Source organism: Babylonia areolata, chromosome 1 (genome assembly GCF_041734735.1).
Source record: "Babylonia areolata isolate BAREFJ2019XMU chromosome 1, ASM4173473v1, whole genome shotgun sequence".
Taxonomy (NCBI): domain Eukaryota; kingdom Metazoa; phylum Mollusca; class Gastropoda; order Neogastropoda; family Buccinidae; genus Babylonia; species Babylonia areolata.
Window position 1 is genome coordinate 36,894,954 of NC_134876.1, and position 19,371 is coordinate 36,914,324.

Sequence of the window (19,371 nt, forward strand, 5' to 3'; positions counted from 1 at the left end):
TCTTTCATCAGTAAGAATGGCCACTGCAAAAACAGACAAATATATAAACTGAAAATGCATCTAGAAAAAAATACTTATTATGATGATTCTAACATCACATCACAAGAGATAAATGATTTAAAGACAGGATACATTAGATTTACCTCAAACTCCAACAAAGGTTCTTCTTGTTCAACAGCATCTGCCAGAAACTGCAATAACTGTACTGTTTTCTCCTCAACTTCTTTTGTCATCCTCAATATTGGCAATGACATGGATGTCAGATCTTCAGGTATCTCAACTGATGACAATTTTTGCGCATAACTTGTACATTTCATTTTCCCTTCTTCATGCTTTTCACACATTTTGTTTGAAAGTCCACTGACTTCTTCATGCACAGGCAGTGGTGAATATTTAGATGAACAACAATAATCCATAATTCTTGGGTTGGATTGCAGACAGGATTCAGCATGTATGGTGGATGTGGGTGGGTACTGTTCTCCTTGGTCAGGTGTACTCTGTTTCCTGATGCCAGTGGACATTAGCAAATTCTGCTCCCCACTGCCAGGTTTCAAATTTTTTGTGACCTCCTTGTCTTGACTGTCAAGGACGTTGATAGCTTCATCAAGAATATCATTAATGTTGTCATCATATGGATAGTCACTGCTGTATGTTGAACTGCTTGGAGTTGGATGACTGTTTTTCTTACTACCAGGATGGCTGTCATCTCTCGGCAGGATGTCAGTCCCTTCAGTATCATTGCTGTCAAAATGGCTTTCAGAGGATCTGTAAGAACATATATCATTTCCTATTACCCTGCATTATAATCAAATCTATTAAAAACATGGTTTATAGGTGGTCAAATATTTCAGACAACAGACTACTTTTCAAATCCATGAATTCAAACTCCACAAGAGAACCAATGGACTTGGCTTACATATTTTTCTCAACAGACCAAACTAGGTCTTATCTGCCTGATATCTGTCAGCTGTCATGGCCTTTCTGGACTTGGCATGATACTTCCATAATCCAACACTGGAAGAAGAAGAAGAAGAAGAAGAAGAGAGGACACTGCAATGCAGATAATTCTTATCATAACAAGACATAAGTCCCATGTCCCAAAGCAGAAAATCCCCCTAAAATTATGGTAAATTTTAAATACTCATTTTGACACAACTCATGCATACTCCAACAGGGTCTGATTCCTGTCCTGAGTAAAATAGTAGTTCATATTGGTCAACAAGTAAAAGTAGGTATGGCTAGTAATCTCCCTTGGTATAGGTATAAAAAGCCCTCTTTGGAGGCTGATAATGGAGGAATTAAAGAAGTAGGGAAGACAGGAAGGTGTCATAGTAAATGTGTAAAATTAAACCTCCAGTGCTTGAAAATACTTCCAGCCCCCCAAAAAACCCCAATCATTTTGTGTGGAAAAACAAAGATTCAATAGAGCAAAAAAGCACATTCTCAGTCTTTTTTCTGTTTCTTTTCTTTTTTTCTTTTTTTTTTCCATTTTCAAAAAAATCTTTATTCATTCATTTTTATTTACAATACACAAGACTCAATGCTAAAAATGCAGATACAATACATCACACTCAATTAATGAATAAATAAGAAAAAGAAGTTTAATAAGATATAGGACATAAATAGGATATTGCATATTCTGCACTTCTTCCTCATTATTATAAGCTGCATGAACGACAGAGAGAAACAAAAATACACACAACTACAGCATATAAAAGACAGACAGACAGACCCCAAAAACAAAAACACAACAACAAAAAACAAACATGATACAAGGACAAAACTAAGGATGCTTTCTTTACATAAACAAATGGGAAATTATACAGATGTCTGTACTGCATTTTTTTGTTACCTCTATATATAAATTGGTAATACAATACACTCATGATGCAAGCTGACATTACCACAAGACAAAGCATGAAAAAGGGCAGAGCTAATATATATATATATATATATATATATATATATATATATATATATATATATATATATATATATCAACTGAGTAAATAACAGAAGGTAACACAGGGTAAACTGAGGATCCTCTTCTTTTAACTACGGCATTGTGAAACCACTTGGACATAGTTCATTTTTCTACTAAGTTCATGTATTGTAGCCAGTTTATAACACATTTGTGATTTTCCATGTTCAGTAGGTGTGTATGTTTTTCAATTCTGTACCTAACCTTCAACTCAGTCAAAAAAGTTTGGATATTTGATCTGAGTTTGTTTATTCTGCACCTGTACAGAAAGAATTTTCCAAAGAATAATAGATCTAATATGTCATCAGTTCTGCTGTTTTCTTCAGTTTCAAATAGAACAAACTTATTATTCAAGTTTAGGTCAGCACAATTTTGACAGTTTTCTTGTAATCTTTTCCAAAAGGGAAGTGAATACCGGCAATCATACAGATGATTTACAGTGTCTTCTCACTACAACAGAAGTTACATTTGTCATTATTTACTGAACCCATGTTTTTTAGAATTGTATTTGTCACAAAGATCCTATGACAAATTTTAATTTGAAACCATTTTAATTTAACATCTTTTAATTTGCAAATCTTTTTCAATATTGCTTCCCAGTTTAACCATGTATATAACTTTGAATGGGGGTGAGTAGATGGATGGTGGTGGCTGTTTGAAAGGGAGAATGACTGCCGATTTTTACCCCTTTTATATCCAAAACTTTATTTCACAATTTTTACAAAATCTATGGCATGCAAATTACAAGTATGCTACTTTTTACATGTATGCATTTTAAGTGAAAATTGCTATTATCTCAGCTGTTTAATCATGTGTGTGTGTGTGTGTGTGTGTGTGTGTGTGTGTGTGTTGTTTGTTTGTGTGTGTGTTGGAGTGTAACAGTTGTAGTACTGAGAGTATATTACTTTGTGGGTTTTGTACATTGTGTTTTTATAATATGAATGATTCTGTTTTATGTTTTTGCTACTTTTTATGTGTTTTCTTGTTTCACTTTACTGGACTGCAAAGCGCTTAGAGCTGGCTCATGCTTGAATAATAGCGCTATATAAAAATAAAATATTATTATTATTATTATTAACTTTTCCTCCCATGTCATGAATGATTTAATGCTAGATACTTCTAATTTATTCATTAATATTTTGTAATATGTCAAGAACCTTTATTTGCACTCTATTTGCACTCATTAGGAGTTGTTTAAATTTTGTGTTAATTTGTGCCACATTACTTTCAATCTCAATATTCTTATTCATATAATATTTAATTGAGTGAATGCAACTTAGATACTCCAAAAAATTAAATCTACATCTGAACTCTGTAAAATTAATTTTACATCTGATCTTCTACGAAAAAGACTGAAATGTGTGCTCACTGAATACTTTTTAATATGAAAATTTCTATTTTTGATTGCATGAGAGCCTTCCAAATGTCCAAATGTAGAATTTCTTTTTTTTTTTTTTTTTTTTTTTTTTTTTTTGCTGCCCCGTCATCTGCACCGTTTCAGTGGCATTACTCCCACGCCGCTCATTTAGATTCCCCCATACAAGGCCACACCCGGGTTTGTCCGTCGTAGTTCCAGCGTCGGCAGTCCACAGGGAACCATCGTTGTTAGGTCACCAAGAGGCCACACACCAGAGGAGACCCTGCACTGCTGCTGAGTCACTTCGGTGGTGTTCAGTGGTGCCTGTTCTGTTTTAACGTATTTAGGACACCACCTACTAAGCCCCCTACTAACGACAATAATGGCTTAGTCGCGGAGCCAGACTGAGTGAGCGTCTCTCCCAGAGTGGAGACCGCCACCACGTCCCTCAAACAACAACCCCCCATGAATCTGCCGACACTGACGACATTGACAGGACTCACCCCAAGCACGGAAGTGGAGGGGTATCGAAACTGAGGACACCATGAGAGCAGGGCATGAAAGGCCACAGACTTTGAGACTATTTTGTTTCTATTGATGACGATGAAGGAGGAGGAGGATGACGATGATGATGACGATGTTGCTATGGAGGTCCATTTTGGTTTTGGACTGCGTGACAAGGCTGTACTCTACGCTTCCTGTCATAATGATATCCCGGCGTTAACCAGGCCCGAGAGATACAGACACTTGCAGTGTTGGTCAGGTAATTTGAGCAACACACCCAAAGACGCATCCTTGAAGTGGATGACACTCGACTGTGTGGTCCCAGTCTCCCCATTTAAGCCCACAGCACACTCAACTCTGGGTAGGAGCCGGCCACGGGCCGAAAAACCCACCTCCCCTGGGATTCGAACCCGCGTCCTTCCAGCCGTCAGTCCGCGACGCTAACCACTTCGCCACGGCGGCTGGTCCAAATGTAGAATTTCAGTTATTCGCTTTATGGGTTCAAATGAATTGGCTCATGTTGTGTTTTAGCTTGTCATTTTCTTGACAAATCAAAACCAGCAGAGAGGCTGGCTTAGTGAAAGCAAGTGACAGTGAAGTTTATAAGGCTTAGTGAAAGCAAGTGACAGTGAAGTTTATAACCCCTTTTGAACGAAAGAGAGACAAACTGTAAATGTCCCAGATGGCTTATGCCAGGACGTTAAACACCATTTCAGAGAGACAAACAATGTGGTTGAGATAGTGACAGTTCACAAAGAGAGAAAATGATAGTGGAAACCAAGAACAGGCTGAGAGCAAGAAAAGTCTTCAACTTGACAAGCATTATCCCTGTGTTTATTGTGCCTGTGTATGTTATTGTTAACCCCTAGGCTGCCTATATGACGAGATAATTCATCATGGAAAGCATGTACGCTTCGCTGCCACAATGAGGTAACTCGTATCAAAATATTCTGACTTTTCCCTGCTTTGCATTCAGTTCGTTGACAAAAATAGTGGTAGCTTTAGCTTGGGGAATCTTTCTAGATTCTATTCATAGTTAGAAACACCATCTGCGTCATAAGGCAGTCCTTTATTTGAACATTTTGGTTGGGTTACTGGCCGCAGTCTTTGCCTGGCTCCTCTCCTCGCTCGCTCAACAAAATGTCGGACTGACTTCGTGCTCAAGACATGCGATCGTGGCGAACTAAATCAACCAAGATTACTTTCTTTAGCTGATGCTCAGAAAGAATTGAAGCATAAATTCGAAGGAGAAGACAGTGGTGAACATTTATAGGACGATTTGATAGAAAATAAAGGGAGCAATCAAGAGAGTGGCCAAGATACGACTATCAGTGAGTGATGCTGGCTGTTCAGCTCTAGCAGATGATAGAAGTCACCAAATTTTTAGCAGGACACAGTGTGATCTATTTTCCTGGCACTCAGCCAACGCGGTCTGATGAGAATGAGAACTGGATAAAGTGACCTTGTGAGAGGGGTGAAGAGGAGGGAGGGTGGAGACTGAGGGGGCATGGCCTCACATCCATATTATACCTTGCTTAAGTCACAATGCATTATGTCTCTATTTCTTTTTCATTTTTTTTTATATTGTGGTTGTTCTAGTATGATTTTGTGTGTGCAGATATCCATTTGTCCAGAAAATATGATATTTTAGTGCAAATCACCTGACTAATGTTTGTAATGAACAAGTTGAAAATGTGACAAAAAACAAAACACTGATTTCAAAACAACAGCATGTCACTAAAAATATACAAAATGGGAAAACATCATGTGTTTTGTATTCTTTATTCATTTCCCTTTAAGAAAATATATACTTTTATGGGTCTTTCTCCAATAACAAAGAGCACAGAATTTTTTGAAAATTTATACCCGTTTTTTGTGGAAAAAACCCTGGCAAACAGATTTCACTTAAATCTTATTTTCCTGGCAGCGAAAGGGTTAAAGTGATTATTTTTTTAAATTTAATATGGGGACCCTTAAAAATCCTGGAACGACCCCCAAAATTGACACAGAGGGTTCTTGGGACCCTTACATTTTATCTTTATGGGAAACACTGCCTTCAGGATCATCATCTCCTAGCCCCCACTCATCTCTGCTGCTGTTAGAGGGGTCAAAATTGTTCTGATCACCAGCCACAAACTGGCAAACATTTGTCATGGGAACTTGTGTTGCCATGGTAAATGCTGATAAAACATCTGAACTTCATTAATTATTCTTTACTGTTTACATAGTAAATGCAGATAAAATATCTGGACTTCACTAACTATTCTTTACAATTTACATTTAATATGAAACAAAGTTATCTGGAAAAAAATTTAGTTCTGAATGAAACTAATCATTTAAAACCACCATTAAATGGCTTTACACAGTCACATCTGGCAGTTGCAGCCTCTACTGCTTTTCTTATCATTAATATAATGTTAAGTTGTCTTTACTTGAAGTTTCCACAAATATGATTTTTGTTGTTGTTATTGCTACATGACTAACAGGAATTAGTTTCATATACAATCAATATCTGCAAGAAATCTACATATAGCCATGCATTTATCAGACATGAAATAAAAATAATAAATGTTTTTTCACATGTCTGTGTAACAGAGACTTAAAAAGCTTTCAGGCCAACAGCCGTGTTCTGCCATCTTGGATTTCTTCATTTTCAAGACTCCACTCTGTGCTACCTTTTGTGTAATTTCTCTTCAACCATGAGTTAATCTGACTGTGATAGTGACCAGATAATGTCAGATAGTGAATTTTCTGACAGTTGGAACCCGATGATGATGCTGAAGAGGGGACTATAAGCATGGAGCAGTGAAATCTGACCAGACCCCGTTTTGACCCAGAAAGGTTCGTGAGAGAAAGTAGGACGGGCAAACAAAATCTATGTAAACGTTGCTCCTCTGTTCAAAGTCATGCTTCTGGATCTCAGAATTTGTTCCTTGCATACCAGCCATGTATCTTTTACAGCATTTTACACATTTGAAATGATTGCTTGTAAAATTCAAGGCTATTTTTTGATGATATCAAGTCTTGCTATGGAAGCAATTCTTTTGTTTACATTCGAACGTGAACTGTGCTCTCACCTTACTGGTTGGTTTTAAAATTAGCAGAATTCAAGTATTCAGACTAAAAACTCTTGTATACAGTGCTTTTTATTATATATTTATTATCTTTTATATCTGATTTCAGAGCAGAATTTATAATACAATGATATAGATCCAGGGCCAAGCAGATAGTGCCTCCATTTCAGCTTTCATGTGTGCCTGGATTCTATTTACCTGATGACGGGACACATGAAGATGCAAGGAGGTTCACCACAGTCACAAGTTTTTTACTGTGAAATTGGTATCCGCACTTTGTGAATAAACTAATATGTATGCACAACAGCAAGGTCCTGACAAGGACCTGTTCACCCTGTCTGAAGTAATATTAGAAGGAACTGTAACCGCTGTTACCTCTTGAAAAAAAAAAGAAGAAAAAAAAAAAGAAGAAAATTTTCTGTGAAGTGTGAAGCCTGTGACACATTTTATTGTTTTCAGAAAGAGAAGAACTGTCTTCTTCTGTCACACAGCTAGTCTGTCACTCAGGTTGAACAGTGAATTGTGATTCCTATCTTGCCAAAATATACATGACCTGTACTTTTTCGAAAGATACTTTTTTTTTTTTATCTTTCAAGAATAGTTCCCTTACTCAGATTCAGCTTATTTAGACATTTTTAGCAGTGCTGTGACGGCCTATCATTATGTGTTGAATAGTAAGAATCAATCTGTGAAATTCGGTGGTCTGTTTGCCTACCAGTATTGTAGTATGCTAATGTTCAAGGTTAACTCACTCCAGACAATGGAACGCTATAGCGTTCCTGACGATGGAACGCTATAGCGGTTTCGACAATTAAAATTTTTTCACATTTTCCTCATGGGATAGCATAACAATCGCAGCTACACCAGGCATTGTGAACATGTCAAGGGTTGAATGGAAAGTTTCTTCATGAGATTCCGTAACAACACACTCCACAGTGAGCCAGCAAGTTCAGGACCCCACACGACAAGGTAATCTGCATACGTATCAAAAATGGCGTTGCAGGTGATACAAGTGGAAATTTTTGGAGCAAACTTGATCACGACAGTGGCTTTTACTGCTGCTAAAGTGATTGAAATGCTTCAAACTGAAGGTTTTGACATCAACAAGGATGATGAAGACGTTGATTAAAGTATCTGCAGTGAAGAAATCTACCAGCAAGAAGGTACTGATAGTGACACAGCTTCTGAGAGCAGTGAAGAGGAGGGGGGTGGGTGTTCACACATGAGAAGAGGGGTCAGTGGGTCAATTACAGTGAGTTTCATTCAGTTACTTTGTGTTTTGTATTTTTTGTGATTTTTTTCCTAATCCTAACAAATGGGTTGTCTGTAGGGCAAAGCAAGGGAGAAAACTATTCGTCCAGTGTGAGTTAATTCTGACAATGAATACAATGTTACTATGCCACATACCTGTCAGCAGAAAACAAGAAGTGTTTCTTGTATTATTTTTCAGTTTGTATGAAATACCCTGAATGGATTTTGACAATGCAGCTTGTAGATTTTTTTTTTTTTTTTTTGTACACAGTTTACCATATATTCTTATGTATGAGAACCGATCTGATTAGATGCCATTCATGACTGACTTACGATATCATTATAAAAAGGATTTAATGTGAAAGCTTCTTCAGTTTTCTTTCAATTGATATACAACATGGGTGGTTCACATGCTCATGAGTGTCTCATTGTGTGTTGAATTATGTCAGGGTAGAGATTTTCAATGGTTTTTTTTTTATGGTAATGGGTGCTATCTTTCTGTGTGCTAATAATGTCCTAAATCTGATAACATTATAACAAAGTATATCTGATATCACTTTGTGGTCCATGTCAAATATCCTGACTGATTTTGAACCTTGCAGAAAATGTTGTTCTTTGAGACTTTCTGATAAAAAAAAACCCACAAAAAACCTATCATTTTTAGCCATAAGGCCTAATTTGAGCTGACATCCATCTCTGATTCATGTTATCAATAAAACATGGATTTCTTGTGAAAGAGTATTCAATTATCTTTCATTTGGTACATAACATGAGTAGCTTGCATGTTGGTGAGTGTCTGATATTGAGTCTTGAACGACACCAGTGTAGTGGTTTTAGCAAAACTCAACCTTTTCCACGAACTGGTAAGAGTTAACCCTTTGAGCCCTGTGTCGTGTTTTGCTATTGGTTGACATATTGAAGAGCCAATCAGAAAAACCGTAATATTCTGACGTCAGCGAACGTAGTACCAACATGGCCGCGCCTTTTCACTGTGTTTTGTGCATGTGCTTTGGATAAAAAAGATCGATTTCTACCATGAAGCGTGCAGAGTCTCAACCTGACACACCTCCTTTGATCAACTGATTCTGCATGCTCAGATTCATTTTCAATATCACTATCTGTAGCAAAATCATCCGATTCGAATTCCACCTCACTATCAGAGTAATCATTGTCATACTCTACTTCCAATAAATCATCAAGCATATCAATTACTTGCTGCGTTGTGTACAGTTGTTTTCTCGTATGTTTTGTCCCTGATTTCTGCCCTGACGGGCCAGGTTGAGACTCTGCACGCTTCAAGTGTTTACGCACCGCTCAACCGGTGGCTAGGCATTATGTCATTTTTCTCTACCACCGGAAAAGCGGTGGTCAGGGCTCAAAGGGTTTAATACCAATTATTTCCAAATTTTGGCTCAGGAGCTCAGGCAGAAGGGTTAAAACTGCTCAGGAACTCAGGGCTCAAAGGGTTAAGAGTTAAGAGTTACACATGCAGGACCTGTATGAGACCGAGAAGTTTGTCATCATCTGAGTTCAGGATGGAGGAGAAAGGATTTACCACCACCACCCCTTTTTTTTCCACCCACTCCACTCTTTCCCCCCACCCACCTTCCTTCCCACTCAAGGCCTTCTGCCACATCCTGTGACTTTTCATGATGATACCCTAAGCTTACTTCTCTGTCCATCCTTGCTTCCTTCACTGGTTAATACTCATAACTTTTGCCTTTACCTCCATTTTCATTTCCAGTTAATACAGTCCCTGAAGACAGACCTACAGTCTCAAATATTAGATGCCTTGTCATAACTGAGTCTTAATTACAAAGTACAGTTTTTATAAATGTTCGTTCCTTTTGTAATTTTTATAGACTCAGCAGTCACCTTTCATTTTTTCATTGTTCCTCTAACTTAATCTTTCAAAAACATGAATTGTACTCACCTGAATATGGAAAGTATTACACTGCCAGTGGCCTCCCTCAAAAGTCGAACTGCCTTTGTATGACTGCATCCAATCAGTGATTCTCCATTCACCTACAACAAATCAGCAGCATATTTTTTGCAAACACTTTAATGAAGTTCCACATAATAAGCAATTTTGATTATGATTTTTAGCTGGCTGAACAACAAAGTATATTTTAGCTATGTAGTTTAACGTTTCTTTATAAATAAAACACTCTTGTTTCATTGTGAATGTTTAAAATAATTTAAAAAAAAAATAAAATAAAAAAGAAAGAAAGAAAAAAGAGAATGAAATAAAATGAATAATAAAAATAAATTGAAATATATATATGATAATAAAAAAAATGAAAATAAAAACACAAACAAGCATGCAAATAAAGAAAACCAACCAAATGAAGTCCTAGTGTCCAAGGTGTTGTAACTGAACTAAAATATCAATAACAAGAGAGGCAAGGCCTTCAAGACTCACTTGTAACATGCACTTACTACAACAATTGAATCAAAACACACAAAAAATCAATTGCAAAACAAAAGTCATGTGCACCTCCCAACATAAAAATACAGACCACACAAAGTTGTGTTGAATTTCACATTCGTTATATAGGCAACCTAGGGGTTAATGTTATAATGCAGTGCGAACTGCCCTTAAGGAGATTCTGCATTTTCTTTTTTCTTCTACCTCTCTAGTTTTGGTAGAGTGTTATTGTTTATATGTGCATTGTTGAAAATGTTTATAAGTTGTCATAATGTACATGGTACTGTCTATTTGACTGGATCAGCACCACTGATTCATCCTGACTTTCGAATGTACTGATGGTAGATTCGACAACAATATGCTGTAACTAAATTCATACACGTATTGTTAACACATTAACGTTACATTTTTCATAAAAGTTTAGTAGAATGACTCAGAACATTACAATATGTAAGAAGAGATGTCTTTCATTTCTAACAAAAAAACCCCAATATATTCTTATTTCAGAATACACATTAATTTCAAACCCAGATATGGATAAATAACACAGAGCTGAATGGGGTTACCAATGCTATTTTGCCTCATAAAAAACAAAGTCAAGAGGTGTCGCAGTCCAATTTAACAATAATTTTGAATTCAAATTTTAAACAAGAAAGGCAAGGCCTTCAAGACTCACTTGTGATACACACTGAAAAGAAAAATTTGAAAAAATAAAAGTTTGTTGAAATGTGTTCTCTATTTGTTATCATAATTACATAAAGCTTTAAAAAAAAAAAAAAAAATCAAAGCAGATTCGAACCTCAGATGTTTGGGTCGAGAACAAGTGTTTTTGTGCACTGCGCTAATGCAGCATTCAATGAAGACGTTCAAAAAATATTATTTGAGCATATTCTTTTAGCGGAATAAAGCCAGAATGGTAATCAAAGTGAAAATGCCTTTTGAATCATGTTATTTTGGTATATCTCGGGCATTTATGAATTTTTTTCAAGTCCGAGGTAAGTCTGAGGTAAAGGAGATGTTCCCATCACCTGAAACACACTGCCATATGTGTCCTATGTTCACAGATCTGCAGAACACTGTGTTTGACAAGAATCGAAACTGTGACACTGTCCATTCAATTTCTCTGTTCATTCTAGTTAATTCAGTATCCACTTTAAAACATTCATATGCAGTAAACACATTGATGATTATTTAAGAAATTCTTTTAATTTGTTAAAGAGACATTGCCATCGCATCAGGCTTTGCAACATGTTGTCAAGATCTGCACAAACCAGTGTAGACAAGTCTGATTTTAGTGAAACGGTCGATTAAAATTTTCTTTTATGTTCGTTCTAGTTAATTTAGTGTCCACTTTAGAATATTCATATACAGTAAACACATCAATGATGTAATTAGTGTCACTGTATGTGTTCTGTCCAAAATTTGTATTTCTTTGCTTTTAATTGTGAAAAGGAAAAATGAAGTCATGGCGCCTTCTCACAAAACGTTCAGGCAGCTGCAAACGGGTAACAGCATTTCGGAATCCAGAACCAGCATCAACGAAATAAACTGTTGATGATTCAGAAATATGGTTAAATTCGGGTATTATTGGTATGACTGTGAAGAATTTTTTTCCTACTATGTTGAAGCCAAATTTGGTATTGGCAGACAAAGTATTTTCAGAGAAAATGGCAATGTTCAAGTTTACCACACACACACACTGAACACCAGGTAATAACGTAGACTCACTTTGTTCACACAAGTGAGTTAAAAAGCATATATAGATTTGGGTGGAAATTACATTTTTGTCTCAGAGAGACAATGTAATTGCATGAACAAAGATTTTTTATCATTAACATTTATGGCCCCAACAAAGACAACCCTGGTTTCTATCAAGAGATTGCAGAACATATTAAAGAATAAAGAACACCCTATTCAGTATTAGCAGGAGACTGGAATTTAGTACTGAATCCAAACATTATGACAGCTATGTGGTTCGTCTGTCGGAATCGACGAGGACCATCTAGTCATCCTGGGGGGGGGGGTTGGGCTCTGTGGGTGCGCAGATGACTGATCAGGCCAATTTGAGCCCGGAAGGTTCTGACGCAGTGTGTACAGGGGATGGTGGCGGCTGTTGGGGACTTGCTGGCACTGCTTTTCCTGGCCTGTCTGCATTGCTCTGCTCCAGCGATTCTGTTGGTCTCACAGGATTTGGCGCCTTTGTGGACAGCTGAACGCCACTTTGGTCTGTCCATTGCATTCAGCTCCCATGTGTCGTGGCTGATGTGGAAGGCCTTCAGAGAAGACTTTCAGAGTGTCTTTGAAGCGCTTCTTTTGGCCTCCATGGGAGCGCTTGCCATGTTGGAGTTCACCGAACAGCCGTTTCTTGGGGAGCCGGTGGTCTGGCATGCGAACTACATGGCCTGCCCAGAGCAGCTGGGCCTGCATCAAGATGGTGTAGATGCTGGGCAAGTTTGCACGAGTGAGCACCCACCTCTGTGTCAGGTATCTTCTCTTGCCACTTAATGCCAAGAAGTTTTCTGAGGCTGGTGGTGTGGAAGTGGTTCAGCTTTTTGGTGTGGCATTTGCAGACCGTCCATGATTTACATCCATAGAGCAGTGTGGTGAGAACTATGACCTTGTATACTTTGAGCTTCATCTCCAGGGTGATGCCTCTCCTGTTCCAAACGTTCTTATGGAGTCTGCCAAAGGCAGTGCTGGCTTTGGCGAGTCTGGCATTCACCTCGTCGTCAATGACAACTGTGCGAGAGAGTGTACTGCCCAGGTATGTGAACTTGTCCACCGCATTCAGTCGTTGCCCGTTGATGAAGATGTTTGGTTCAATGTAAGGCTTTCCTGGAGCTGGCTGGTGCATCACCTCAGTCTTCTTTGTGCTGATTGTGAGGCCAAAGTTGTCACAGGCAGCAGAGAACTTGTCGACACTGTGTTACATGTCAGCTTCAGAGGCAGCGTTGAGAGCGCAGTCATCAGCAAAGAGGAAGTCGTTGACGGTGTCTGTCCTCACCTTGGTTTTTGCTTGAAGCCTCCTGAGGCTGAAGAGTGAGCCATCTGTGCGGTACCTGATGCCAATGCCTACATCAGCGTCTCTGAAGGCATCTGCCAGCATGGCTGAAACATGAGACTGAACAGGGTGGGGGCAAAGAACACACCTTGCTTGACTCCATTGGAGAAAGGGAATGGTTCTGAAGTCTCTCCGTTGTCTTGGACTCGGGCCAGCATCCCATCGTGTAGTTGCCGTATGATGGTGATGAACTTCTGGGACATCCGTACTTCGCCATGATTCTCCAAAGGCCATCTCTGCTAACAGTATTGAAGGCCTTGGTCAGATCGACATAGGTGGAGTAAAGGTCGGCATTCTGTTCCTGACACTTCTCCTGGAGCTGCCTGGCAGCAAACACCATGTCGATAGTCCCGTGTTCTTTCCAGAAGCCACACTGGCTCTCTGGTAGGAGACCTTGCTCAAGGTGCGCTATGAGACGGTTGAGTAGCACTCTGGCCAGAGTCTTGGCCTGCGACAGCCAGCAGGGATATTCCACGATGGTTGTCACAGGGCCTGACGATTTCCTTTGTGCTTGTACTGGTGTATGATGGAAGTGTCTTTGAAGTCCTGTGGAACTGCCTCATGCTGCCAGATGAGCTGGAATAGCTGATGAAGCTTCTCAGTCAGCGCCATACCACCTTCTTTGTAGACCTCAGCTGGAATGGAGTCTGAGCCAGGGGCTTTGCCATTGGATAGCAGACGGATAGCTTCTGGGTCTCCTCAAAGTTGGAATGGCATCCAACGACTCACTGACTGGCACCCAGGGGGTCGGTCGATGGCTTCATCATTGATGGTGGAGTACGCTGTCAAAGTGTTCAGCCATCTCTCCAGGATCCCATCCTTGTCAGTGATTAGGGTAGAACCATCAGCACTGAGGAGTGGAAACAGATCTGGAGGTGGTGGGACTGTAGACTTCTTTCAGGCCGTTATTAAAGTTCTTCATGTCATTCCTGTCTGCAAAGCCCTGGATCTCATCAGCTTTGTTGCTCAACCAGGATCCTGCATCTGCTGCAGCTTCAGCTGGATGGTGCTGCGTGCGCTCATCAGATGTCTTTCTTGACTGTGACTTGGATCTTCAATGTGGGCTCTGTAGGCTTGGCATTTGTCTTCCAGCAGTTGCTTGATTCTCAGTGCAGTTCTCATCAAACCAGTCTTTGTGCTTCCTGGCAGAAGGCCCCAGGCACTCCATGGCAGTGTTGTACACCGTCTCATGCAGTGCGCCCCATGCTGCCTCCACATTCAGGTTGTCCAGCATGGTGGACTCAAGGCGTTCCTCCAGGGTGTCAGCAAAGCTCTGCTTGATGTTGCCCAGCTCCAGCTTGTTGACATTCAGCATCTGGGTGCTTTCATGCCCTGAGGCGTCTCTTGGGCTGGATGCGGAGGTTGAGTTTGGAGACAATAAGGCAGTAGGCTGTCCAGCACTCAGCGCCGCACATGGCCCTCATGACTCGTACGTCCTGCCTGTCCCTCTTCCTGACGATGACAAAGTCGATGAGATGCCAATGCCCAGAGCGAGGATGCATCCATGACGTCCTGTTTACGGGTAGGGAGGCAGAAGACAGTGTTTGAGATAAGAAGGTTGTGCTTGGCACATTCTGAAGAAGTAGCTGACCATTGCTGTTACAGTTGCAACCCCATGCTCCCAATGACACCCTTCCCAGGAGGTGCTGTCACAGCCAACTCCTCACGTAAAAGTCACCAAGAATGATGAGCTTGTCTGGCGTTGGGAACAGTGGTGATGACAGCATCCGGTCCTCGCAAAACTTGTCCTTGATCTCTCCGGGTTGGTCATGGTGGGCGCGTAGGCGCTGACAATGATGGTAAACTTCTTCCCATTGCATAAAGGGAGTTTCATCGTCATCAGGCCGATCGTTCACTCCTTTCGGGGGGCCAGCCAGCTTGCCAACGAGGGTTGTCTTCCTGCAAAGCTAACTCCAGCCTCACGTCTCTCTTCAGGTCCGCGACCTCTCCAAAAGAAGGTGTAGCCTGCGCCTCGCTCACAGAGTTCGCCTTCTTCTGCCAGGTCTGGTCTCACTTAACTCACTCGGGACGACAAGTTTTCTCCTTGCTTTTCCCCACAGGACGGCCCATTTGTAAGGGTTTGGAAAAAAATTACAAAAAATACAAAATACTGTGTAAGAAAATGAAACTTTCAGACTTGTTTATTATGTGTTGAGCTATTACATATTAAAAAAAAATCAAATTTATCATCTATTTTTACAGTTTTGCCATATGCAGAAAATACTGCCAATTTTTTCAGCCCCGAATCACCATACCCATGCTCGATTTCTGCATTAAATTCGCTTTCTTCTTCGTCATCATCCACCTCTTCAATGTCCGACCCTTAGTTTGTAGCATTTCAAGTACTTCGGCAACCCTAAAACATTGCCGTCACTGCCTTGTTCGTTCACAACATTCGAGAAGAGGCCCTTTGCTAACAGGCGGCAGCGAGGCAGACGACCGGTCAGTGACTTTGTCAGCGTGTGTGCGAGACAGGCCACACATCCAGACTAAACCAATCATACTGTTCGATTGTGGAGTGACCCGAATAGCGCACTCTGCTTGGCTAATCACAAAATCACGTGTACAGCGCATGAAGGAATTTACGTTCGGAGAATGCTATTCCATTCCTTTCGTCCGGAAAGAGTTAAGGCAGCGATGTCGATGTTGTAACCTGGCTAGTTTCACTTGCAGTGAGTGCTGTGCATCTCTGTGGTCTGTCCAAGTTGCCTCTGTCCAGAAGCATGTTCCATGTGGCAAGGTCAATGGGGTGCTCCTGGTTTTCTTTTCTTTCCTTAGTGTGTCGACCGCTTGAGTAGGGTCCCCGTCAGCCGCGTATGCTGACTAGGGTGGTGTGGAGCAGGTAATGTTTTAGGGCACCTTTTCTAGCCCTTTCCTCATGCCATGGAGGTGAGCAGTGCTGTCTCCCGAAGAGGGCTTCCAGTTTGCTCAGGGGGGCCGTTCCACCGCTGCTTTCCCTCCCGTGAAAAAACGACCCTATGGCCTGGCTGCCCTGTGTGCCAAGGACCCTGCCCCCCCCGGCTCGACCCCTGTGTCCCCCACCTTCGCTTTTGTCGCTCGCCGTCCCCAGGGCTTGGGGAAAAATTGATGGGATGGGATGAAGGATGATGATGACTTGCGCAAAGCTTTTGTTTTATTGAGGAGGAGTTTGCCCCGCGACCCACTCTCTGGTCCGAACCGCTTTACCAGTGGCAAACAAGTCAAACAAATGAATGGAAAAGGAGCAGTGGGGTGACCAGGATGTCCTAGTGCCTCATCCGCCCTCAGCACTCCACAGTGCTCGCTGCAACCCCCCCTTCCTCTCCTTTAACCCTGAAAGGTTTCTTCCGCAGAGTCCACCGGATCCAGTTTCACGCTTGGGAAAGACAAGCCCCAATTCACCTAGTTTAGCCACCTGCAAAGCCTTGCTCGGGGTTGGGGCGCTGCTGCATGCTAGCAGCTTCAAAACCCAAAAAGAGCTGGGGGCCAGTGGGGACCAAAAGAGGGATGAACCCTCCCGGAAGACTTGACAAAACCCCCCCCCTAGAGGACTACCCCTCCCCGTGCCCCCCTAACCCCCATGACAACTAAAACCAAAACAAAACCCCAAAGGTTTGGGAAAAAGTAGAAGAAATGAAAGGTTTTTTTTAGATCTTTTGATATATGGCGAGAATTCATCCTATCGACATTATACCTTTTGAAATCCCAGGCCGACAACAAATAACTGATTTTTTTTTTTTTTTTTTTGTTGATTTTTTTTAATTTAATTTTTTTATGTAACACAGAAACTACATTGCAAACTTTAAATTATCCCAGGCATAGACAATCATTTACTGTTGTCAAAAAATTTAAGAAAATGACGAAAAAAAAACAACAACTTTGGAAATTAAATGTTCACTGCAAAAGACTTTTTTATGCTGCGAAATTCAGAACGTCTCAAAGATAGATAAAAAATATGCATAATGTATGTGAAAAATAAGGGAAATTTGACAACACGAAAGATAGATTTGAAAATATCACTCAACTATTTTTTACGACTTCTAATGAAAATCAGTCAAAGACCAAATAAAATTCCACATTTTAAAAAAAAAGGAAGAAGAACAACAAAAAAAAAACTCATAAAGGAATACACACATTAGAAAAAAAAACTCAGAGTCCTGAGATGATATATAAGAGATTAAAGAGAAAGAGAAACACAAAAAATTAAGAAAAAGAAAATGGATGGGGTGTTATTACATCAAGGGCAAGGTGGATTCTCGGGGGAAAAGACACTAATTATTTTTTTAGTCAAAAAAACTAAATTTTTTTTGTAAGTAAATGTTAACTCACTCCATCCAAAGTTTTTTTGCCCTTGCAATCCCCGAAAACCCAGGGTTTTTTATAGGAGGAAAAAATTCTCAAAAAAAACAAATAAACACCCCGAGAATTTAAATTTTGTATGTGATTCATGAATTTGTTCCATATTTGTGCAAAAAAAATAATTTTTACCACCATCTTTTTGTTTATCATGGATTCCCTTTTTTGTGTATTTTGTAGCATTTTTGCACCCATCAGAAAGGGAACCAATGCCTTTTAACACTTAAAATGTTTCCACATCACATCCTAAAACCCATTTGAGGAACGAAGCCTAGACATGAAAGAGTATGAACAATGGTGGAGAAAATTGAAAATCACGCACACAAAAAAAAAATTGTCTCTACATAAAAAAGGGAGTTCACGCACACAAAAACCTTATTATCACTGACAATAGTCTTGTCGGAGTGAAAAAGCCAGGGGAGGTATGTTGATCCCGGGACAGCTCACAACCCCAAATGGAATTCCACATTTTGGACCCATTTTTTCAGTTTGGTGTTTTGGGGTGTTTTGGCGCTTTTAACAGGGCTTCACAGACTTGCACTTGCAGTAGCTGGTCCTCATATCCACTCCACCATGTTTTGGGATGTAGTCTTTACGCAGCGGCTTTTTCTTTCAGACGTGCGTGTGTCACACTGACCATGAGTTTGGCAGCATGACGTTGTCAGCACAGAACTGGTATTTGGGGGGTTGGCCACTGCACAGAACATGCCCGCAAAACCCTACACCACACAAAAGACATGCAGTCGACCTTTTTTTTTTTAATGTTTTTAAATATTTGTTTGATTTTTCCCTTGTTTAATCTGAATATTTTTGGAATGGGAAAGGGGGAAGTTTTTTTACATGTAGTCAAAAAAAACCACTTTAGATTTTTTAAAATTTTTTTTCAATATTACAAACAATGATAACAGTATCATCAGTATTAGTACTATTACTGTCATTTCTACAGCACCTTGTTCTACAAATGAACAAGTAAAACAGAAATTAAGTAAACATATGCATGCAATCACACACACACACACACACACTTGTACACCTGAGCATGTGACATTATTTTCTTTCACACACACACACACACACACACACACACACACATATATATATATCTATATATATATATAATATATATATATATATATATAATACATACACACTCACCATTTTCAGTCCATCACTGGTAAAACAAACACCAGCAAAGTCCATCCGTTTCCCTCAGTGATTTCGTTGTCAGTGTCGGTCAGCTGGCACATGGTCAGGACTCACTTTCCTCTCCACTGTAAACACCCTCTTCAGTGGCCGAATCTATTCTAGTTCATCGGGATATGGTTCAAAATCACTGTCCGATGAACCAACATTATCTCCTTCAACATCGGAGCCTTCAGT

At 40.0% G+C, this 19,371-nt stretch overlaps 1 protein-coding gene across 18 annotated transcripts in view; it reads right to left on the reverse strand.

Annotated features, from left to right (window-relative positions):
- LOC143282461 (tyrosine-protein phosphatase non-receptor type 13-like) overlaps positions 1–19,371 on the reverse strand; it is a 590,260-nt gene that overhangs the window by 97,555 nt on the left and 473,334 nt on the right. For 9 of the 18 annotated variants that reach the window (XM_076588237.1, XM_076588230.1, XM_076588221.1 and 6 more), the window contains 2 exons: positions 10,101–10,192; positions 623–765 (listed from right to left, as the gene is read on the reverse strand). In XM_076588237.1, the coding sequence (XP_076444352.1) occupies positions 757–765; positions 10,101–10,192 (101 nt within the window). In that variant the 3' untranslated portion in view covers positions 623–756. Of the gene's footprint in view, positions 1–143; positions 766–10,100; positions 10,193–19,371 lie in introns of those variants that run through there. The other 9 variants (XM_076588135.1, XM_076588121.1, XM_076588127.1 and 6 more) reach the window with 2 other exon arrangements.